Here is a 26671-nt window from a genome sequence, read left to right as displayed (position 1 = left end):
TTAGAATATGGAAATGATACTAAGTTAGAAACTTTTGAAGTAAATTGTTATCCACATGGTCCTATTATTTAAAACTCCAGTGCCATGCTGTCAAAATATAAGACAATGATTTTGTATTTCTCCCATGTGTCAGTCTGCCATATCAGCCAATCAGGAATCATTTCATGGCCTTTGGGAACGTAAGTCCCAAATGGCTGAAATACACTCTGATTTGATATACTCCATGTCTCTTTCCTTGACATGGAGCAATGGTTATAGTTTCAACTTTATTAAGGGCAAGTCACCTATTTTGTTAGGTATGATGTGTTGATAGGTGCAACTGATGACAAAAGCACATGATGTGTTACCTTGGAACATAATAAAGACAAAACTTTTCAAGAAAAGTTCTAACTTGTGACATGGTATCTCATAAAATGTACTACTCATTAGTGTTAATTGTATAAGAGTTGTCTTTTGAGGTTGCACCTTTAATTGTATCCACATTCCATTTTGGAAAAAAATGACTCAAAAGAAAATGAAATTTATTGGACTCATAATCCTGAGTTTACAGTTTTTAGTGTTTGGTGTAGTCTCTTTATATTTTCAACTTTGAAAAATACACTCCCCCATACACACTTTACAACCATACTTTTAGCATAACTTAAAAAACAAGCAAATGTCACACATTATATTCACTATTTATGTGCTTTTGTTTTCTAAACAATGAATATAAAAATTAAACATATTATGCAAGTCTTTTTTAAATCAAAATTGTGCATCAGAATGGAAGTGATTTTAGGCAGGCCAAGTGGAAAGTTTTTAAAATTTAGCATGTTAGTAACAAGTATTCCAACACAACTAGCAGTTTTATCCTTCGGTGATTGTTAGCATCTCTTGTATCTACATTTTAGAGATAGAAACAACAGATCCATTACTCGATTGTGAGAGAAAAACACCCATGGAATGTCATTTTAGAAACTTTCAACAAAATATGTACTCATTTAACACTGTGTCAAGACCCTGAGATTTATTTTGCTTAAAATTATCAACAGCCAAATTGAGATCACCCGCAGTTATTAGTTTTCCTGTTTCAGAAAACATGGATTTATATGAAACCCATTCACCCTGACTATTAGTATTTTGTTCTAATTCACCTTGTTTACATCAGCTTTACAGTTTTTATAAAATTATGAGTAATTTTAATTTCATTATTGTAAAGTATTTTATGTTTTAAAGTAATTCTTAGATTCTCTTGAATTATTTTAATAAAAATAGTGTACTTTACTAGTTTGAGATGTATTACAGACGACCTTAAATATGTGTGAACCAAACCGAACAGATTCTTTGCCACTGGCTCATACATTTGAGCCTCAGATCTGACAATATATTTATAGTATCCTGAAGTTGTAAGGAACCTGGACATTACATGGCTTGTTAGGTTAGTTATCAGTGGAAAAGTAGGAGTCATTTCTACTCTGTTTGGTTTATATTTGTCACTTATATGAGTATTTTCTATATACCTTGATTTATGTCAAAGTAATCAGCAGCTACTGTGTATTTAGATTTTAATTACTGTTTTGCCTGTTACTACCTGTATTCATGTGAGTCCTGGTTCAAGTCCAAGTAGCAATGAATTATGATATTGCTTGTTTACTTTATATACTTACCCAGAAAAACGCATCACTTTGTTAAAATATAAAACTTTAATTTATGCCTTCAAAACATTCAATAGCATAGTTGTTTATTATCCTGGGGGGTGGGGGATAATATTATGCCCACTGTTTATTTGGCCATCTGTTAGATTGTTCACATTTATATCTCCTTCTAAACGCTGAGTAAAAATTGAGGAAACTTTGTTTCATAAGTTGTCAATGTTGCAGCTATCGGCAAGATTGAGTAAAGTGTTTGCCCTCCCTTCCAGAGTCCCTTAGAAGGGGTTCACAGATGAAATATAAAAGTATTGCAGTTAAACCGTCATTTTAAAATATATTTTAACCAAACTTTAAACAAGCTTTTCAGGTTAAAACCACTGGGTGAGGGTCTGGGAGAGGGGCAGATTCCAATGTATCTGAAATATGTAATAAAAACCACAGAGATCTACTATTTGCATGAATTCTGAACTCATGCCAGCAAAGAAAATTCAACAAATTACCGGTAATTGCAACCAACAAAATACATTTCCAAAATGATGTTTGGATCAGTGTATTTCAAAAGATATTGTTCTGTTCCTTTTATTAAAAATTATAAAGATTTCTTAATTCCTTTTGTTTTTGTCTTCATCTGTTTAATTCAACATAAGGCATAGGTAATATTTTCTTTCATTTCACATTGAACATTCTTTTAAAACTATAAACACTTTGTAGTGTCAATATCTTGACATGTCAGTCATCTCTTACTAAAAAAACTCGACCTTTAAATCTAACACATGTAAATATATCCCAATGGTGTTCCTGTCTGAAAAGACAAAATTTTATCACAGAGCTCCCAATAGTAAGTAACAGAAGTTCTGCTAATAAATCTTGGGGATTAGTTCAGAGAAATACAATGAGCTGGGTTCCAGTAGGTCCTGAAAGACAACCCATCTCTCTCTCCCTCTCTCTCTCTCTCTCTCTCTCTCTCTCTATATATATAGAGAGAGAGAGAGAGAGATAGCATATAGGTTTGATGTATGCTTCACTTTAATTACCTTTTTATCTGATGCTATAAATGTACCCAACTTTTATGTAATTTGATAGGTTTCAAAATCTGAGTTATATATTTTAATCTATTTCACATAAAAAGGTCCTGGCTAATGAAATAAAATGTACAGTTTAACATAAACTTAAAATACATTACCAAAACATTCCGGTGGATGAGATTATATTTTATTTACTGTATTTGCCATATATTTTGGGACACCGTATTTATTGGGACACCATAAATTTATTTATAAAGTAAATTTTTTGTGCACTTTATGTTCTGGGACACATTGGGTTTTTTTTAGTTGTAAGTTGTGGGACACCTATTAAATCATTTAAAAATTCCATGTCAGAAAATGTGCTTAACCTAAATCTTTTTAAAAAAATATTCTTTAATCCACTGTAGCTTCACGTCTTCAACCCAATCCTTCTCCTGCACACATGCGATCCATCCTTTCATGGCATGAATATTTTTTAGCTCCCTCACACCATTAAAAATTATCACTGGAGTCAACACATCACCTGCTGCAGGAACTCAAGGCTGAAAGTTAAGATTTTTTTATCTGCACCAGTCATGCAAATTCTGAATTTTTAAAACCCTCCGTATCAACACTCCATCCAGGAATGAGATCACTGGAACTTCATTCATGCTAATGATCATACTGTTAGAAATGGAATGATTTTATCTTTGCTCCCAAATCTTCAGGGAGATGCTGGGTCATTGATGTGAATGCACGAATCACTAGATTGTGTCACTTTAAAAACTGTTCCATTGTTTCAGTTTATTTTCAAAATTCTCATGAAAACCAGGAACAAAGGAATGAATGTTGGCTTCGCTATATATATTTGACATGACAAGATTTGATCTATCTATCTATATATATATATATATATATATATATATATATATATATATATATATATAATCTTGTCATGTCAAAGAATCCAGGGTCAGCTTGTTTTGTAATAAATTAACATTTTGTATTTTATAACCTGGCAGTAATTTCAAACAATGAGTTTATTGCTCATTTACAGTTGTGTTAATTCACCAACCGGGCTTCTATTTGTTTACCATTTGTAATCATAATTGATACAACAGGTATTGATGTTCTTAGGGTAAATAGTATACACAGCATTAACTTATTTTAATAATACTTATTGTAACTCATGCCTTGAAAAAGATGCAGTCAAAGTGAACATGTTTTGAATTAATGATTTTTAGTTGTGAGATACTGTCAGATAGTTAACCTGGAGTATAATACAGTCTTGGTTATTTTGCACCTTACATCATGTCATGCATGAATGGCAGGCATCTTCAAGCAGCTGGTTGATAATGTTCCCTCTTTCTCTCCTCATTGGTGATTTTGTTGGATCCAGTTTTCAGTCTGGTAAAATATTTAAATCTTAAGAACAACCAACATGATTTTTTTTCTCTATATTCAAATCAGTGAAAAATATGTTGTGTGTTATCTGACATAAGTGATAAACACTACAGTATGGATGCATAGAAATTGCTCATGATGAAAAAGAGGAATAAATGATAGTACAAGGTTAGTTTAAATTATTGAAAAATAAACATTTTATTTATCTATTTTATTGCAACATGTGGTGATGGTAGTGGTGGGGGGGCACGAATTCAACACAATTTTTTTTCATTTCTTAAGTCTTGGGACATATAACCTGGGTAAAACAAAGTTTCACCATAAGTTGTGGGAGAAGAAAACAAAATCATTTATTTTATCATGTCCCAAGATATATGGTATATATTTGAGGTTCAGATTTCAAATATTTTCTCAAATTTGCAGACAGGGAATTTAGATCATGTATTCCCTTTCATGTTAAATAGGAAATTTGAAGACTATGGGGATGAGATGAAAGGCTATGAAGAGAAGAACCAGAAATATAATGAAGAGAGAAGGGAGAGCGAAAGGTATGTCCTCATGTTCCTCACTGTTTTCAGCACTGGATGACACCACTTTATTCTTCATAAAAGTATACAATTTTATACATGTCATCTTGAATGAAGCATTATATGGTCACGGGTTTGTCTAATTTCATAATTTGCATTAAGACAAAACATTAATCCAGTTGTGGTACCAGGTCCGGACAAATTTACCATGATGCCATTAAATTGGAGCAACAGAACCACCAACATGTCTTGTTCATAATGGTGCAGTAGTGCAGAATTAAAGAAACACATTAGAGTGACAACTGTACCATCAAGTATTGTTTGCATCTTAATGAAGTTTTGACAAAGTCTGTCAGTACTTAACTGGTTACTGAATGGGCATAAGAGGATTGTACAAAGGTCACAGATGTGCCATGAAGCTCTCTGCAGATAACGAGTCACAGAATAAGGCAAGAAATAACTTGGTTTTGCCTTAGAATGATTTGATCATTTTTGTCGTACCTACGTATAACATTATCTAGGGTGGATAATTGTTTTTCTAGGTAAGCAACTGAACTAACATGTATCTCGTAGATTGCTTGCGGCGAGAGACACTAAAAGCATGGTATTCTACCCATTCCAATACTCACTCTCCTGTAGATTTACAGCAGATTTGTTTTCTAACTGACACACTGGTCTTTGGATCTTATCTAGCATTGAACGTTCTTCATTTTTGTTCTCCAGCCATAGGGCTGTCTGTACGTATGTTTATATGTATGTCTATGTGCATGGTGGATCCATGAAGGGTGGGCGTGGCCAATACAAGTGGGCCAACCCAATTTAGGTTAGGAGAATTGTGTGCTGTATGTGTGCTGGTATATCAGGCTGCCTGTCTGGCCATCTTTGTGTCTATAATGATATGGAAGATGATGTAACCTTCAAGGCCATACAAAGACAAAACTGCTAATTTGTAAGCTTCTGTGCATGGTGGATCCATGAAGGGTGTGTGCAGCCAATACAAGTGTGGGCCAACCCAAGAATTTGGGAGAACTGTGTCGTTTGTCAATGGACACATTTGCAAGTTTTTACAAATATTTATGACACATGTGGCTGTACAAATGACCGAGTCATATGTTTGTTTGAGTACAATTGGGTCTTTTTGATTACATGAGATTATTTGAATCTTATTTTCATTCCATGAGATTATTTGAATCTCACTTTCATTACAGGGGGCCCTGAGTGGACGAGTGGTCTAAAGCGCTCACTGTTCCGGATCACTGCCATCTCACCTCTGTCTGCGTAGGTTCGAGTCCAAAGCTCGGCTAGCGTGGGTACGTGGGAAAGCCTGCCAGTAGCTTCTCGTGGGTCGGTGGTTCTTCCCTGGGTTTTCCAGGGTTCTTCCTCCACCAGTTATACTGGCCGCCATGTATAGCCTGTCTTGTGCTGAAAAATGGCGTTAAACCCTAAAACAACAACAACAACAACAACAACAACAACTTTTATTACATGAGATTATGTGAATGTCATTTTCATCACAGGAGATGTGAATTTTATTTTCATTCCATGAGATTATTTGAATCTCACTTTCATTACATGAGATTACATAAGATTATTTGAATCTTATAATCATTACATGAGATTTTACAAATCTTACCGGCATACATTTGAATATATGAATCATATTTTTGTTTTCTTATTTGTGAATGTTTGGATAAAGTAATTGAATGAGACCTATGCTTAGAGCATGAAGGAATCACTGTATATATATATATATATATATATATATATATATATATATATATATATATATATATATCTATATATCTATATATATATATATTCATATTATAAACTTCCATCTTTCATCACATTGTGTTGTGTTGTCATCTGATCCAAGCATCCATTCAGGTCTATCCTGTTACAATAACCCTTGAGTAAAGTTTCTTTAGCAGAAACTGAAGGATCCCAGTGAAGACTGTCAAATGAAAGTTGGGATGCCAGTGTCAACTGTGTGGGCTTCACTCAATCGATTTAGCTTGAATATGCAATTTAGTGCTGACATTTGATTCATGGGTGAACATAAAACTGAATGGAATGAAATGAATGTCTAAGGAGAATAGATACAAAGCATATATAGCCACCCCCACCCCCATTGTAAAGCGGTAGTGCCTTCAGTGCTTAATGAAAAATCATTCATTTGCAGAAAGAAAGAATTACAAAAATACTTCTACAAGTCTAAATGGAATGGGAAGAGAACAGTTGTTGAATAACATGAGATACAATCTCGGCACTGGTTAAAGCCTCTGCAAATACTGTCATCATAAAAGTAGACATTTAGTGTTTATGCATGAAAATGGATAGGCTGTACCAAAATAATATTGCAAAATGTATATGACAGTGTCACATGAACTGCAACCTTGTTTTATACATTGTTCTGTATGTCAGAATGAATGTCTCTGGCTGGTTATCTACTCTGATGTTGCACTGTCACATGTTATCCTAATAAATAGATCATATGTGATGAATCCATGTCACCACTGCATGGGATGCATATGTTGCAACATTATGTAATTTCTTTTTCGAATACATTACCCAATCATAATACCTTAGGAGTTCTGCAACTGCCTCGCAAATACAGCCCTTTGAGATATTACTTTTAGAGAAAGGGAGCTAAAAGTTGTCGGTCGAACCAAGTGGTGGTCAGACATAAAGATATCTTCCCTTACCTATAAGACTAGGCAGCAGTGAGTAAGGATATACCAATTATTACTTCTGCTCATACAACACGGCATGCTTTTTTCACAAGAGACCTCGCCATCCATTTTCATCTTGGAAGCATGTCTGCTTCAGTTAGAGGAGTCCATTTACTTCAAGGAAAGTATAATCCATCTCTATTTCCAACTTTTCTCTCTCATTTTTGCCGACATTTGTTTATATCCAGCATATGTGTGTGTGTGTGTATATATATATATATATATATATATATATATATATATATTCAAAAGATGATGTCATCAGTCTACAAGCTGACCTTTCACCTGTACCGGAATTTTTGGCGGAAAGGGGGACCTCTCTCCCTTCAGCCACTAAGTGCTGGAAAACAACAAGGTCAGAAACTGCCCCAGCACCCAAGTCACCTCCATACCCACTGTTACTGGCGATTCCTATTGGGCTCGACTCAATTTCTCTTGCGGAGCAGCAAGGAAAAGAGCTTAACCAACAACCATTACTTCCCTCTTAATCTACAGATATACGGGCAGGTTACATGGGTCAAGCATCCCGTAATCTGTTCCAACTTTATGAGTCGGACGATACTCTCCCCATACACACGGCCTGTTTCAGTTAGAATGGGTCTAGGCCATGTTCGATTGATCAATTAGGGCTCAATCACACAACAGCCCTTATCATATTATGTCAAAACTGACCTATGTCAACATACACAGGGATTGCTCCAGCATGTATTCCTCAGGACTCCCTTCCGGCACAGTGCCTTGTTTAGTTCCTCAGACTTCTTCAGACATCGCTTCACCAGCCTCGCAACACTGCAACAGGAAGAGCCTTCCTCCTCAGTGACTGCCTGGAGGTCACATTTTCCATTTCAGGATGTACTACAAGTTTTGTGGGCAACAGATCTCATTGCTCTTCAGACCTAAGGACAATGATGCTTGTTCTCAAGGAATATCATCGATTCTGGACTAAATGATGTCACATGAAGATTCAGTCTCCCGGGCCTGCATTGAGGAAGTATTCCAACTTTTACCTCCAGAGTTTTGCCCTTCTCCCCCAACACCAACACCAAACTGGACTAAAGTCCCAGCTTCAGTTGATCCTATGACAGAGAAGGAGGAACCTGCCTTACTCCTGCAGTCAGGCAGGGTTACAGACATTTTGAACTGTCTTCACCACCAATAGCAGGATTTCAACATTAACAGTCTTTTCTTTATGCAAAAATACCTTCTGTTGGCATTTCTGACACTGTCACATGCCAGCCTTTCACTTGGAAACCTCAGTAATAGAACAGGATATAGCCACTTTGGGGATGTCCAAACCACACTCCATTATGTATGGATCAAGTGGCCTTTGATGATATTCAACAGTTAGTGAATAATATCATCTCCCTGGGCCCTCTACTGGACTTTGTTTCCATGGCAATTTTCCAACAAGCTGAACATAGCCTCTCTCCCTCCACTTTGACTTCTACAGGACATGCATGGGAGATGGTGTCACTCATGCCTATGTTATAAATAGGGCAGCACCACACACCTTGACCAATGCCATCACCGCTGCAACTAATCTGCAATTGGCTGAACTGGACCTGGTACTCACAGCTCCACCTTTTTAAAGGACCACCATAAAGTCAGAGTGCAAACACAACTTTTATCATCCAACTTTTCGTTTAACAGCCAGATTGAAGAGGTTTGTAACAGGTCATCAAAGAAACAAATTTCCCTAACCCATCACCACAGCATTGTTACAGTCATACTATGGGAAATCAGGAACCGAATCCAAGAACCACCTGTAAAACACAAATTTCCAGGAAACAGTCCTCCCAGTGATCACTCAGCGTAAGCCACTAACAGCAATCGCAAACCAAACCTAATAAAATGGGGGAGCCTTTTATTTGTCTCAGTGTTTCTCCTCTCAGCAGCTTTCTTGCCCTAAACAAATGATGCCATCTCCAATATGCCCTTTCCAGACATCTCGGTAGAAGGAAGGCTTCTTTTCTTTGCTGCCGAATGGGACACAATTTGCTACAATGATACCTGGACTCGGCAAGTGGTTTACAAGGGACTCTGCATAACGTTTCACACTCCTCCACCACTGTCCAGAGTTCCGACATTCACCAACGTCCCATCGGATCCATGAAAGCCACCGCATTAGAGCAGAAAATAGACAGCCTTCTTCGGAAAAGGGCAGTAGAATGTGTTCGAAACACTCTCTCCAGGATTCTATTCCAGACTCTTCTTGGTTTCAAAGGCATGTGACACTCTATATGCCATTATCAACCTCATTGCCCTTAATTGCTTCATTCACGCTGCTTGGTTCTCAAAGGAAACACTGGGGGGCATTCTGAATGCCATCCAAGAGGGAGACTTTGCTATCAGCATTGACTTAAAAGATGCTTACCTGCATATCCTTATTCACCAGGTTTCCAGGACGTTCATTGCGGCTCACCTACAATGACATGGTATACCAATTCAGGGCATACCATTTGGCCTCAATATCAGCCTCTGGGTCATCCAGTTGAACTGAATCATGGTGCATGTCCGGACCATTTCTGCCGCAGCAACATCAAGTTACCTGGGTGACATCCTACAGAAACATTAGGTAAGTTTTATTTTACATCACAACATGATAACCTTTGTCACATTACTTACCAATCATCAATGAGTACAGATCCGACCTAGTACACTCCCAACAATTTGTTCATCTAGGTATTGAGTTCAATACACAGGAAAAGATGATTTGTCTCCCTCAGGATCGGGCATTGAAAATTCACAACATGGTGATTTTTTTACTCTAGAGGAGAACCCCATCAGCACAGGAATTCCATTCACCTCCAAAGTTTACTCAGTGCGGCAGCGGACCTTCTTGTCCTAGGTCGCCTTTTTATATGCCCATTACAATGCTTCTTTTGTCTCCGAGACCCAAAGTTTGCGAACTGGACTAACCTCATAGCGTCTGCTTACAACAGAGGCACCATCTGCAACCTTGGGGAAACCTTTCTTGGCTCACAGTGGGTATACCTCTGCACCTACCACTGCCCAAGGTTACCATTTGCGCCAACAACAGTATGGAGGGCTGGGGATCCCACCTTCTACCATAATTTTGGGAAGCCAGTGGTGCCTGGTCTCTCCACGAATGACTTGTGCACATCAATCTTTTGGAGATGATGGCCATTGTGAAAGCCTTTCACTGGTGGCAGGAATGCCTGTCTTGCAAGGGAGTCTTGATTCTGTCTGACAACTGGGGGGTGCTCCGAGTGGCCAAGTGGTTTAAAGCGCTCACCATTATGGATCACTGCCATCTCAACTCTGTCTGCATGGGTTTCAAGTCTTGGATTCTGATAATTTGGTGTTGTGAAAAGCTTGCCAGTAGCTTCTCGTGGGTTGGTGGTTCTTTCCATGGTTTTCCTCAGTTCTTCCTCCACCATTTATACTGGCTGCCATGTATAGCCTATCTTATGCTGAAAAATGGTGTTCAATCCTACAACAACAACAAACAACTGGAAGGGACCAAGTCCCCAGACCTTTGCGCCATGGTGCAGGACTTTCTAAACTGGTGTTGTCAACAACAACCAGGATGCCTCTGCATTCTAGCTGACCAGACAGCTGATTCAGATGGAAGGGTCACTTGGTTTTCAGCCAGATCTGTACTTGATGGTGACTGACCATTAGTGGACCAAGTTGCGACAAGGTGGAATACCAAACTTCCAACCTTTGACTCTCCTGTCCTGGATCCAAAAGCACAGGCAGTCAATGCCTTATCCTTGGATTGGAACAACCTGAACACATAAGCCTACCTTCCAACACCACTGATTTCGAGAGTTATACAGAAAGCAAGGAATCAGTCTGTCATCTCATCCTCATGGCACCACTCCAATGGGAGAAGTCGTGGATCAATGACGTTATCAATCTTGCATTGGAAACACCGCAAAAGATTTGGTTCTTCCCTCATCTACTTAAAGAACCATGAAAGCAGTTGTTTCATCACTGCCTGGAGATCCTGAACTGCACATCTGGATCATATCAAACAGGTCCTCAGAATTAAACAGTTCTCACAACCAGTCATGGAGAGATTCACTCAGGCACGATGGCCCTTCACTCTAAAAGCATATGAAGGCAAATGGCACATTTTCACCTATTGGTGCACAACTGATCATATTATCCTCTCCAGGCATTGATACCAAAGAAATCTAATTTGTTCCTCTGGCATTTTGAGGAAAGAAAATTACTTTCGAGTACAATTAAAGGCTACTGCTCTACAATCGCTGACACCTTTCGACATCATGGGCATGAAGATATCAGACAAAACAAGGACTTATCCGATCTACTCGCTAACTTTGAGTATACACAGCCTAAAATGCTAACCCTCTGCCCCAAGTGAAACCTATCCTGGGTATTAACCTTTCTGAACAAGACCCCCTTTTAACCAATTGCATGGGCATCTCTGTTATACCTTTATTACAAGACCTGCTTCCTCATGGTCTTAGTGACAGCGAACAGAATTAGCAAAATAAATGCCCAGTCCACAGACCCTAATTATCTGCAGTTCCAATAAGATGGTTTCCTCATGAATCGCCAAGAACCATCTCCCTTCCATGGGTAACCAGACCTTTATCATGAAACGTGTCTTACCTGCACACATCATCAGTGAGATCTTTGAAATGTTACCTTAATCGAACAGCCGACACGTCGAGGGAGGTCACGTGTTTCTACCTCTTAAGTCAGGACAAGACGATATATCAGCTCAGACTATCTTATTCCGGATCAAGTGGGTTACTCGGCATACAGGAAATGATCCCAGCTCACATGAACCTATTATGTATCTCCGCTCATTAGGTTAGGGCAGTTGCCACCAGCCTATCATTCAGATGGAACTGTTCTCTAACCGACATCATTCAGGCTTTGGAATGGTGATTGGAGTTCACATTTTATAGCTTTTATCTCTGACATCTGTCATCCCAAAGGGCCCAATTAGATCTGGTGGGACCTATCTCCGCAGCTCAGCAGGTCACCTTTCCAGATCGAACCATAGCTTAAAGACATGGCTTCACACCTTCCACTGGATTTGCAGGGGAATTTCTTTTCCCTTTTTGAAGCCGTGCCCCAACAGATGGAGTCCCCTCCAGTTGGGTTGCCTAGAAGCTCTCTAAATACCTTAGGGGACTGGAGATGGTATCTCCAGGGTAAGGGGACACCTCCCTCCACCTCTTACCTATTCTCCTGAGGTATTTTGATTGGAATGTATTCAAAGAAGAAACCAATTTTTATTAGTAAAATATGTTTATTCTAAAATACTTACCCATTCATAATACATATACACCCTCCCAGCCTCCCAGCAGTTACATCCATAGGGAGGATCCCATCCACTCTAGTAATAACTGGTATATCCTTACTCATTGCCTCCTAGTCATAAAGGTAAGAGGTCACTCTGCCCGATCACCACATGGGTCGACTGACAACTTTTAGCTATAAGTAGTATCTGAGAGGGCTGGATTAGTGAAGTAGTGGTGGTACTCCTAAAGTATTATGATTGGATTAGTATTTTCAAATAAACATATATTACTAGAAAAGATTGGTTGTTAGAAACAAGAAACAGCTAGTATGGGATGGTAGAGTTTATGTAAAGAATTCACAAAATGAAAGATGTGACTAATAACTCAGATGTGAAGGCAGTTGATCTGTGCAAGCATTTTCTTATGAATCTGATTAAAACTGGCAGCATCGGATTCGAATCCTTGTGGCAACTCAAGAATGGAACTAATGAAATGATCACATCCTTCTCATGCGTTGAAATGGCCACATCCAAGAACAAGTAGACAGAGATGACAGAAATGCATGAATACCTCCTTTACACACTGAAACACATATAAGGAATATTTGTATGATGAAGCACTATTGAAACTTGATCTTAACATTATCAAAACACACTGGATGCCCAAAGAATATTTCACAATGGAGCACTGCTAGGAAGGGAGGGGCATTATAAATACCAGATCCACTGTAAATACATGTAGAAAGCAGCAGCATCAAGATCTGGGAATATTAATGTCTGCCTCCTTTGCCATTCATGTCTGTCCTGTCTGGATTGCGCTTGGATGAGTTTGACTATCTGGTATCAATCCAATGACCATCGACCCAGTTGTTTGATCATATGATCTTCCAACTGAGCTACAGTGGTGGACCCGACAGCACCTATCCGGAATGAATGGCCTCTTTTTGCTTGGAATTGTCCCATCTTACAGATGATAAATCACATGTGCTTAAGAAAAACAACTCTTGAAAATGCTTCAACCTCCAGCATTAAGGAAGAGTTTGGCATGTGGTTGGCATGATATGCATCTCCTCCGCTTCATGAACTCCTTCAATGCAGAGTAAGGGCATAAAGTGCAACTTCTGCAGTGGAACTCAAATACTTAAGCTCTTTAAAAAGGGTCTGTTTTTTGAAGACTTCAATATAAGGAAAGCTGTTTGTAGTCATAATTGTACATCTTTGACACAAAGATGAACCATAGGATTGAGGTTGTCACCACATCTTAGAAAGCCAAAAAGGTCACAATGCACATGGTAAACGATAACAAATCTGTATGCATATCAGAAATCTCATTGTCCTAAAAGTGCACAAATGCTTGTATTAATTGGCTAGTGCCGTTGCTTGCTTGAACCATGGTTTCTTTTGATGGCGTAGAGGACGTTGGCTTGACAAACAGGGCAATTGTATACCAGCCTGCATATATTGAACCTAATAGTGTGGAGGTAATTTTATTGTAGAATGATTCAAATTTAGGACTCTATAATCTGCAATGTGTGCCACTTTATCCGATGGTAAATGTGCTTGTAAACCTGTACAAGGACCAAGGGTCTTGTTTGAAGCTGTGGGAATCTTGAATATATAGAACATCAATGTCAGCAAATCCATAGTTCTCACTAAAGTAGGTTTATTGTGAGAAAGACTTCAAGAAGGTGTAAGATAACATCTATGCCATAACTATCTCTGGCTATCCACCAAATTGTCTGAGATAAGGTATCAAATAACATTAGACTTTAACATGATCCATTAGATGGTCCAGCACAAACATAATGTCCTCTTCATCTCTGATGAAACAAATGCCATTGTCTAATGAGAACTGTTTGAATGCTTCAGAAATATTTTTTTGCACATGAGGAAACTCTTGGTGTAACTCTGGATGATGTTGACATAGATTGGACATTGTCTGAATATAACTGTCTTAAGGCATGCTTAGGAATTGCATTAGACACTTTAATACCTATAGTCTCTTATTTCTGTTTTAAATTCTGGTTGGTCCAATTGAACGGATTGTTCAAATTGTATGGGACAGATCTCTTTATTCTAGAGGAGCATGATGCCATTGTGTTAGGAAGAAAGGCAGGTGTTGATATCTGATCTTCCAAATGCACAAATGTCACACAGGAAGTGTAGAGTAGATACAGATATGAAGTCTATGTTCTGAAAGTAACTGATAACTGCACACAGGAAATAATGGTTAGTGTAAATATCAATACAAATATGTTACTGCTATAGATCACCACTTCAGACAATAAATCCTTGAAACAAAGACGCTGCATGTGACAGCTGGAGATCTTTTGATTGGCAGGTTAGCGATGTATTAATATATAATGCATATTAATGTGGTCTATTTTGTGGGAATGGTAGTGTGTGGATTACCTATTGCTGTGTATAAACTAAGCAATCACTGAAGCAAACAATATGCTTATTGTGTGGTCTTGATATTATTTGGACACAATCTTGGTTAATCTTAATTGTAGGAAATGGCAACTTTTGAAATATGTTGGCTTTGATTCATATAAACAGATGTCTTTCTCTTTAATTCCTTCCATTTAGACCATCCAACATGTATTCCAAAGTGACGGGTCAAGCACTGTAGGCACGTGTGCTAGAGTTTCAAAATTGAAATTTTGAGATTGAGCAATCTCATTTAATCTTCCACTTCATACAGCTGTGAAACAAATTATTTTGTCATTTCACCTTATGAAGTTCCACATAAGATTTTAGATGCCGTCAGTTTGAGATACATTTAGGAATTAAATAAATTATTGTTATAAAAGTATGTATACCTTTCAAATTAAATGCATTATAGTTTGTTATCTTCAAAATTGAGTGAAACATGCAATGCCTGTTTGGAGTTAATTATAAATATTTTTTTCTGATAGAAAATAAATCTACACTAAATTGCTTAATATTGTTTCCACTCTTACATGTTATACAAGGGATTTATGTCGCAATCATAATCAAGAGACCAGGACTCACCAAGGACATATTTTGTGGATGATAACTAACATAAGTGCAATCTACATTAAATACTTTATAATGTACATTTCTATCCAATTAGTTCTTTCCAATACATTTATTATCCTCACCTTGATACATCATAACTTTGGTTGCTTGTTTGAAATTCTGAATGCAAATACCATTGAAAACGTTAACAAATTTTTTTGGTATTTTTCAAATCTGTTATACAGCTTTTACTTATTTATAAAGTTTGCATGCTTATAAAAATTGCATTTACTGGCAATATATTACAGAAATTAATTTTATTGCCACATCTTATATGGGTTTGATTATTTTTTGTGTAACAATTTCGAAATTCATGTGTTTGCTCAGATTAACAGAGACACATAGAGAGTTAATGTGCCATTTTTTCCTTTTAGACTAAAGAAGGAACTTGATGAGTCTGAGAATGAGAAGGCCGCTCTGAAAATTAGCCATAAAGAGGAGATGGGGGTACTTAGGAACGAGCTAAGAGACCTCAAAGAAAGGTATCATCTTATAAATGAATTTTATAGTCCATACCAATTTATACAAATGCTGTGATAATTTGAAATAAATTATATTTGTTAAGAAATTGGTTGACAGAAGGTACTTATATTTATTTCTGCTTGATCTGTAACACAATTCACAATTCATATTTTCTCTTCATGCAGGATTTACTTGACACAAACACAATATTGAATGTAGGTTGTATTTAATGTGTAGCAAATAGACAAGTTACATACTGCTTGCAATGTATGGAAGCTATGTAAATGACTGCATTGGTTACTGTATAAAACAAGGACACCGACACATCTGCATAGTAATTATTCCAAAAGTGTAAATAAAACAATGGGAAAAGAGAAATAGGTCTTAAGGTATTTTTATATTTTTGACACTCTTGTTGTAAGCATTATGATGTCTGTAGTGTGGCAGTTTACGTTGTTGTCTAACACTGGGGAATCAGCTGCAAACTTGTAGCATTATGTCCCATCCCATCACATTATCCTGTATTAGAGGGGGAGTGAGTGATATGATATATGATTGCCATGCTGTTATTGTGCTTTGGTTATTGCTATTTAGAGATGAATGACCAATGTGTTATGGCCCAGTTTTAGTAATTAATAACAGAAAATATGAAATTAATGGATGTAATAACAGAGATTTGAGCAAAGATATAGAATAGAAAAACATGAGCTCCCATATGTAAAATATAACAATTTAATGAATTACATAAACAAAAAGAAATTGAAAATGACATTTGAACAAATTGATGACATGGTAGCATAGCCTGGTTGCTTCCGGTCCCTTCAAACTCACTGTTGGTGACAGGTCAGCATTGCCCTATATTTTTTTTCTTTTCTATCTCTCTCTCCAACCTCTTCCATTCATTAACCATAAGTTGGCTGTAGCCTGCATTCCTTGCCACTGTAGCACAAGTATAGAGCCATATTGTCCCCTTTAAGTAAATGTAATATGCAACCTAAATATTGTTCAGGTTTTTTATTCTTATATCGAACAGATTCCCATTCTTTTTAAGTCAGATGCCATCTTATCCTACTTCAACAAAACTAAGCAGTTTGTAGCCTGATGCACAACCTATGATCATAAAATTAATGTCTCTTTAGTGTCTACTAGCATTCCAAATTGGAACTATGACAAAACTAGACCTCAGAGATAAACTATTACATCCCATTGTGGGCTATAAATCACTAGCTGAATGGTATTGGTTGACACATACCGATGTTCCTTGGTTAAGAGTATACACAACTAAGTTACACAAATGAATTGATAAACTTCACATCTTGTCTTAACTACATTGCGTGCTTACTTGTGATTCATTAACATAGACATAATGCAAACAATTCTTAACATACATGCTACATATTAGGGATGAAACGATACACCTGTGCCACATACCGATACGATTCACGATATGCAGCCTGCAATGTGATACATAGTGATACACATATGAACTTAATGGTCTTTCCATCTTTGGAAGGTTGGTGATGCCCTTTCATGTATGATGACATTCTTGTTTTTATTTCCAGTATGCAGACTACAGATAGACATATAGTTACCATATATTTATATGCAATTGTCATTCATGAGAAGATATCAACACTACTTTCAGACAGACTACCTGTTGGTTGCAATGAGTTTTATCTAATGTTTAGGCCATTTAATAGTGGATGCATTTAACTCCATTTGTTTTGTAAAACATGAATGATTTGAAAACATCTTATTACCCAATTTCATGTCTCAGTTACACTTGGAAGACATTACAATGTTATCTTCAAAACAGAAGAAATAATGCTGTTTCCTTGTGCAGAGAAAATCTCATCTAGAACAAATCTGGGCATTGGGAATAAGGTTGAATAGCACCAAAATCTATCACATCTTATTTCCTGCAGATGCAAAATATTGCTTCAGCCACAGGTACTTGTATTTGTTAGTGAAGAAGAAAACTACTGATTACACCCATTCCTATTATATAATTTTCTTTTAACTTACACAAGGTGATGAACTTGAGTAGTTTGAAATCTGCCCTATTGCTCATTCTATGATAATTTCATTTATTCCATCAGCACCTCATTCACTGGTTATATATCTCTGCACAAAAAAGAGAAATTCCAAATTTGTTTCCCATGTGCAATTTAAGGAGAGATGATGACAGGATTTTATCTTAAAGGAGATATCCCCCTTTATTCAAAGAAAAAAGGAGGGAAGCAAGAAATGGTCACAGGTCAATATTTATGTAAACTTCAGTATCTGTCTCTGATTCTTCCTGCTCCACTTCCTTATAACTCAGTGTAACATATTTCAACATGCAACACATCTTTAGCATATTTTTCAAAATCAACCAAAAGAGTCAAGATACAATTCATAGTAGAAAGTGGTTATTAAATGTTGAGTAAAGTATTTCATTAAACATGTGGAACATATTTGGAATGTATAGTATAGGCTGAACATACTTCTGGATTAAGATAATTACCATGAAATGATGAAATGGGGGGGGGGGCCAGATTACGAACCATATCACTTTGTGTAAACTTGTAGACAGTGAGTGGGTATTCTCAAATAATCTTTTATCATTTTTACTAATAAACATAAGTACCTGTGACTGCAAGTGCTGTTTTATGTGGATTATAATTTTACAGAATAACAAGGCAACTAATAATAATTATTCATGACTGCTGAAGACTAAGATAACATGCATATGGTATCTTTTTGTATTGATATTTGCATTGATTTTCCGTTTCTTGTTTGATATGTGTATTGTTTCAGCAAAAGTATCAATGCGTTGATATATCGATGAATCGTTTCGCCTCTACTACATATGATTTAAGACATAAATTCAAATATTCACACAATTTGTATCAGAAATAATGCATGTATATATTGTCTTAGCGGGTTATAATTAAAATCCACTCATGACTCCCAAACAAGAGAGGTTAACCATCACAAGCTCCAAATTTATGGTGAGCCTAGCCAGTATATAAATCATAATGGTTACGTCTTGTGCCGAACATTACGAAATGTGCTGCAATTAAACATCTACAAAAATTTTGCACCATTCATCCTAACACCAGGCCATGTAGTCCTAACACTAACTTCTTAATGCTTAGTGCCATGCTAGGCAGCTGCTGGTACCACTTTTTATAAGTCTTTGGTATGACTCAGCTGGGCTTCTAACTAGCGACATTCTGCATCTGAGGTGGATGCTCTAACCACTTAGACCATTGGAGTGGTCAAACTATGAATGATAGTAATGACTCATGATCTAATACATGGTATTTATGTTTGCAGAATAAAGGAACAGGAACAGATGCAATGTCAAGTGCCAAGCACAGAGCATAAAGGAAAAGAAGATTATGAAATGTTTGTTGCATTATATTTCTTTATATAAAAAGATTCCACATGATTTGAGCCACAATTATATTATATTATATTATATTATATTATATTATATTATATTATATTATATTATTTTCATCTATTTTAAACTAGCAATTTTCCTCTTTTTCTGCTCGTTCTGTATGCGTGTTAAAGTGTTTTAATTTTAAATAATATACATAGTTCTGGTTTAAGTAATTATTAGGTTGATTTCTTCAGAATCTTTGATTGTTTGGAGGTTTAATATCTGGATAGAAAATACACTATAATGATCTGACAAAGTTCTATTCTGGTGAAGTTTCTCTTCATTCTGGTGACAAGCTATTAAGTTCATAGTTTTAAGAAAGCAGACCGAGGTGATGTACTTAATTAATTTTGTGTTGTTTTCATGTTTATCATTGCTACAGTGTTTTCTTCATGAATAAAATAATACTGAACCTTTAGAAACATATATTGAATGGTGCACAAATTTGATGACCTAACTGACTCTGTACTGTTTATATAATCTTTCCATTATATACCCCAATGACAAAGACTTAGATATTTTAAAAATTAAAGATTTGTGTGGAAGTTTAAAATGTATGTATTCGAATATAAAAATGTTTATAATTTTGAAACTTCTTAGGATTATTTAAATAGTATTGGAAATTTATAACACTGAGCTTTGTTGCCTCTGATATTTGTACTGTTTGTTAATGACTTTCGAAATTACCTTTATAATGGAAATCGTGTACTTTGAGTTGTATATTTTAAAACCTGTTTCTCAATGTGTACATGTATAATGATGGTACTTGTATAGAAGCTCAGCAATGAATGCTGGTGGTAATAATCGTTCATAAACAAAATGGAGAATAAACACTACAACCTAGACTTACACATGATGGCACTTGAGGGGTCTATGGGAAATCAAACAGTAAAAACTTGGTGATGTGAAAACCTTGATGTGAATGCATGAAAATGCAGTGCTAATTTTCACAATGTAAAGAAACTGCAATTAGAAGTTCTGATAATGGGCTTGTTTGAAAAATGAAATGGAGTTATCTGAAAGAGAAACATGCATCATTAAACTTCTTATAAAAACAGCAGACTTTAACATATGCAATACAAAATGATGTAAAGGTTTGATATTACATGTCGACTATTCATTATTACCAGTACAATTGGAAATAATTGAAGTATAATTTTTCTGGGCACCTCTTATATAATGTAACTAAATTTTTGATCTAACTTTATATTACAGCCTGAAGAAAAAATTAGAAGAAAGTGAACGTGAAATTAAAAAGTGGAAAAATCAGTACAACAGGTATAATTCTGAAAAATATGATCAAATTTGAACCGTTGGTTGTTTTTGTTCAAGAAAACATTTAAATATATATGTTTATGTATATTATGTATGTTACATCTCGGGGTTTAAATTATGTGACAAGATTGCATTCAAATTTTCCAAATGTATAATTTATTATATAAATAAAATATAAAGCCAGCCAAAGTGAAAAATAAAAATAAATAACTTACAGGGTATGAATTCCTGGAATGTCCTCAATTGTACTATCAGTTTCACTAATCTGGAAACTGTCCAAAGATATTTTGAATGAAGGTTCTGATGTGTTTATGTGCTAACATACTAGCACCACAAAAGTGTCACTGTTCTAAATTCAATAGAATTATTTCAGTATTCAAGTCCTTGAATAATTTTGCATAATCCATTAGGTACTGTTCAAATTAAATGTTTTACACTATGCTATTCCAACACACAATTATAAATAAATCATGATTTCCTCTCTCTCTCTTACAAAGCTGGCATAAACTGTAGAATAGAATACATGGTACTTGTATTCTCTTACACAGTCTTTATATGCAGCAAATCAACAAAATCTGAATCACAAAATAGACTCTCGAACATTTAGACAATTAGATTCTGAACTTCTCAAGCAATCAACAATTAGGGCACGCTTATAACTCTTCAGGACAAATACACTCCTAGTTTCATGTGATGTGTTTATGAACTCCACCAGCCAGCCACTTAATTATTGATTTAAAATATTAATTGCTATAAACCCAAATGACTTAAATAAAACTTTATTTTAATTTAATAGATGATACATATATTTGTGACATGTATAAAAGAGGTACATCTGTTTAAGTGAGAAATATACATTGAAATCTATGATGCCATCAATTAAAACAATACTGGAGATTTGTCTAAATCTAAATGTGTCTAAATCTGTGTACGTACACTTCATTACATTTGACTGTTATATTGCTATAATTAAAATTACTTAGATAAATCATTGCATCAACCACAATATTGCCATAGTAGCATACAACCAAATGACTGCATGATCTTGAACATTGACATTTTCACCACCTCATTATCATAACATTTGATTTATGTTAATGTAAGATATAGCTGCTACATAAATTATAATGATTCACATTGTGAATTTGACCTTGGACTGTTTACTCCATCTTCATTGACTTGCATGTGTCCAATAAAAATCTATTGCAAAATCGTATGCCTATCTGTGGATATCAGACCTAATTTTCAAAAAAGAAAAGTTGTAGAAACTAATATCTGTAACACTGTTCATAAATTGATAAATTTCTGGAGTTATGTCTCATGGTACACTTTTTTGCAATGTCTACTGTCAGCTTCAGAAGCAGAAAGTATTGGCTAAATATACAAATTATCATATCTGACCATGATTTTTTACCTCCTTGACCTACATTATACTAGATATTCTTGTTTTTTATTTTGATGTGGGCAACCAATGATAATGATTTACTGATATAAATAGGAAAAAGATACTGTTTGAATTTCTTGTCTGAAAATTTGATGCTGGATGGATATTATTGTGACCACTCTATCTGGCCTTATGCAAATGTTTGCAGGCAAAGCAAAGGAACTCTGTTGACATCACCAAAACAACTAAGATGCATATTTCATGAATACATTTGATCTCTACTATCACTTTTTTAATATAAATGTCTGTCCCTTCTACATTAAGCTGATATATCATTAATTTCTCCATGTTAGTGTGCTGACTTGCCTTCTTTTCTCTTTTTTATTACTGTAATTGACAATGGGTTAAACATAATTCAGTCAGAGGAATATTTTAGTTTTGGACATGGTAAAAAAGCAGATCAATACTGTAAGGTTTGCCATATGCTGCTGGTGCAGTAGAAGACCATTGTGTCTAGATCCTAAACTATGTAAAAGAATGAAGTGAAACCAAAATGTGTAGTAAAAGCAGCAAATATTTTATTTCCCTAAGTTACAAATTGAAAATTTAAACACACACAGTATTGTGAATGGTGAGATAAGGACTGACATAATTTAGTTACTACCTGTCATGGTACCATGGTTATCTTTATTTAGGTGATGATCGACCATGGTGTTATTGCTTGAGTCAACCAATTAATAACATAAGATATGAAATTAATGGATAGGATAACAGAGATCAAAGCGAAGATATAGAATAGAACACAATCCCCAATAAATAAAATGTAACAATTTAATCAGTTACACAAAGAAAATGAAATTGAGCATTACATTTGAATCATTTTGTTACTGAGAAAACAAATTTCATCATAGAATCGAGTGAATGACTGAATTCAAATTGTCTACATGTCAGCATAATCTGGTTGCTTCCGGTCCCATCCAAATAACTGTTGGTGACTGGTCAACATTCTGAATTTCTTATCCTTCTCTTACCTGTTCCAGTCATCAACCTTAACTTGACTGTCTGCTGTCTTTTCCCACTGTGTGGTGCACATAAGGAGCTAGTTTTCCCCTTTAAATAAATACAGTATGCAACCCAAATATTGTGTCAGGTTTTCTTCTCCAGGGATTGAACAATATCCCCACTCTTTTTTCATGTCATATGTAGTCTTATAGTAATTCAGCAGAGCTAAGCTGATATGATCAGTTCGCTCCTTGATACACACACCCTATCATTATAAAATTAATCTCTTTACCTTGGCTGCTAGCCACATACCTAACTAGGACCATGACATAATGAGACTTCAAAGATAAACCATTACATCCCACTGTAGGCCATAAATTTCTAGCTGAATGATCTCGGTCAACACAAACTGATTTTCCTCAGTCAAGAATTCATGACTAACTTACACAAATAAATTAATAGACTTCACATCTTGTCTTAACTACACTACTTGCTAATTAGCAATTCATTGACATAGACATATCACAAAATTCTTAGCCTACGTGATACATTTTATTTAGGACAAATAGGACAATTCATATCGGAGTAATTCATGAAATGCCTACAGTGTATGAATTGTTTTATGTACAAACCACTAAATGTGACATATTCAGATCAACGAAATATTGTATGACATTTTTACAATGCATGAATGACAAAACATTCAAGACAATGATTACACAATTAACTTCTGAACTCAAGGAAAATTTAAAACAAATTCAACAAATAATTTCGAACTTATAACGGTGAGCATATTGTATGTGTTTGAGACAATACCTTTCTGCCCTTTTGAGGCTATCTCTTTCTATGCAGCCGAATCTCTCTTTCCTACATTCTCAACTTTCTATACTCACATCCCTTGCAGGATTTATTTAAAGAGCGAAATTACTTGTTAATTTCCATGGAGTCCCTCAGACTTCCCTTTTGGCAGAAACACTTGGACCAACTAATTTTGCAAGAGAGATTACTTAAATCTTTTGATTTCATCTGGGAACACCCATCCCCCTCGTTTACCTTGGCAAATCAGGATTAACTTCTCTAACCACCACAGTTTTAATACACCCCTGGAAGTCAGAATAATTCTCTCTATTCCGCCTTTCATGGACAACTATTCTGGAAAATATCATTTTATGACACCTATTTTAGATGGCCCAAGATTTCACAAAATTTGTCTCTGGCTTTACTCAGCTTTGTCATTTCTTCCACTTGACCCTACGTTAACATATCTGTTGAACCATTAATTCAAATTCACTCATGCCTGAAATTAGAGGTAACCATAGCAAGCTACAAATTTATTGCAAGCCTACCCCATACATCAGTCTAATGGTTATTTGTCATGCTGGCCATGACAGAATGTACTGTGACAAAACATCCACAAAATTTTGCACATTACATGAATTGCAACTAATCTTAAATGTCCTATCACAAGTCCAAAACAGTAGAATGCTCAGAACAATTTCAGTGGTCTTAAATGTCTATTTACCAATAGCCTTTAATATCATGCTATACACATAGTCTTGATTTTCCTGATGAACCAATTATCTTGAATGCCCAGTGTACCACAAGTATGCAATCCAGAAGGTCTTTGAATGAGTTCACAGTAATCCCAAAGAAACGTGTTAGCTCAAAATCAATGGTAACTTTGTAATTCCAGTGAATAAATTAAACAAATAATTTCTCTCAAATTATATCTGAGCACAAGTGTAAATAATTCCACAGACTGCTCTTAAAATAGGAATGTATAATTTGTTTACCAAACCCCTCTTTATACATATTTCACTTGACTTACAATGCAGTAGTATTTTCTGGAAAACTATTGCAAAATTACACTAATAAGGATTGGTTGGTCCTTGAACTCGAACTTTAGTAGAACTCGAATTTTAGTTTAATTATTACAATTATGAAAAAAGTCACAGATGAAAAATATCTATCTACAACCCTTAATCATGGACAAAAGTCAAGAACAGTATAAATTACATATGCATAACAGCATTCTTTCAAGAGCTGGTTTACGTTATGCAGAGAATAAAATGCATTGCATCTTCTCCTTACCCCTAATTTACTGATTTTTTCAAATCTTCAGTCTGGTGCAAGAGAAGGGAACAATTGAAGAAGAACCCCAAAGGTACGGAAGTAACTCAGATAATGATTTCAGCATATGGAAATATAAGAAACACTTTAACAAGTGGTTTTTTAATTGCTGCTTTAGATGAAAAAGAATTAATAATTTTGAATGTGGCATGATATTGGATGATAACTACTCAATACGTTAGTATGGGGAAGAGTATGGATATTACCAGAAGGCGTTCTAGCGACATATTCATCAGTTCAATTTTCAAATGTATTGAAACCTCAAAAGAATATATGATGCTTACTCCTGTAAAATTGTCTCCTATTCCCTGACTTTAATAAACCATTATATTGTTTATTTATTTTCTTGTTGTTGCAAATACATTCCAGAGAGCTCGTGAATGAATAACATGTCATTTACACTGCCTTATGTTCTAAAAATCTGTTTACCATTTTGTGAATATCCTAAGACTAATTTGTTATAATATCCCATAAAAAGAAATTTCTTTTGACACAAGTTCATCCAGAAGAATGCAGCTGAAAAGAAATGCATGTGCTTTTTTCTATAGTTAAACACACACACCTTTGTTCCCATATATGTACTCTTCCCCCTGAAGTGGGTCAGCTGAAATCAAAGACCACCATACATGTATACAAATCACCTAAAATTGTAATTTGAAGCGATGCTCTATATATATATTTGAAGGATATATTAGACATGGTGCAAATGAGTAAATGGCTTGTTAGACACAATGCACACATAAATAGGCATGATCTCTGTTCTTTTTGTACAGAGTGAATACAGTTCTTTCCTCTAAGGGAATATTTGTAGACCTTTACACCTATTGTCAATCTTTATTTTCAGCTTAAGGTCTGCTGAAGCCAAGATTAATGAATTGACCAGACAGCTAGAAGATGAGAGGAAGGCCAGTGAACAGGCCCTTCTTAGGTAGATGTATCTCAACAAATGTGTGTCTGTGCATACATATATATCTTATGAAGTCGCATATTTTTTATTGGTTGCTCAATCCATTTTAGAAAAGAGAAAAACCACAACTTTTGAAAGAAAATGAAATGAAACAGATTAGTAATCAAAGTGTTGCAGATTCAATGTTTGGTGTAGTTTAGTTTGATATTTTTACATTTGGCAACACCCCATTATTTACAACCATATGACAATACACAAGAAACAATAATACATATTGCATATTATGTTCACTGCATGTGTACCTTTCATGTATAAAAGAATGTACATACAAATGAAATGTATTGTGATGTCCTTTTTGAAATCCAACAAGCCATTTTTGGAAGACCAATTGGACAGTCTTCGATTTAGCTTCTTAGTAAATATTTTTCCAACACAGCTAGCAATTTTATCCCTCAGTCATTATTTACATTTTTTGGATCTCCCATTTTGGAAA

General features: G+C 35.6%; 2 protein-coding genes across 6 annotated transcripts in view; one reads left to right on the top strand and one right to left on the bottom strand.

Annotated features, from left to right (window-relative positions):
- The window catches only part of LOC149800286 (uncharacterized), a 131549-nt gene that overhangs the window by 27631 nt on the left and 77247 nt on the right, over positions 1-26671 (top strand). The window contains exons 6-11 of the mRNA XM_089958378.1: positions 4504-4587; positions 15960-16067; positions 19369-19440; positions 20696-20758; positions 25264-25305; positions 26116-26199. Of these exons, the coding sequence (XP_089814504.1) occupies positions 4504-4587; positions 15960-16067; positions 19369-19440; positions 20696-20758; positions 25264-25305; positions 26116-26199 (453 nt within the window). The remainder of the gene's footprint in view (positions 1-4503; positions 4588-15959; positions 16068-19368; positions 19441-20695; positions 20759-25263; positions 25306-26115; positions 26200-26671) is intronic.
- The window catches only part of LOC149800287 (uncharacterized), a 251662-nt gene that overhangs the window by 202601 nt on the left and 22390 nt on the right, over positions 1-26671 (bottom strand). The gene's annotated exons all lie outside the window — the stretch shown is intronic.

Source organism: Sinohyriopsis cumingii, chromosome 5 (assembly GCF_028554795.1).
Source record: "Sinohyriopsis cumingii isolate HCF-2022 chromosome 5, ASM2855479v2, whole genome shotgun sequence".
Classification (NCBI taxonomy): Eukaryota; Metazoa; Mollusca; class Bivalvia; order Unionida; family Unionidae; genus Sinohyriopsis; species Sinohyriopsis cumingii.
Note: the sequence above shows the minus strand (reverse complement) of the source record. Positions and strands in the feature narration are given on the sequence as shown.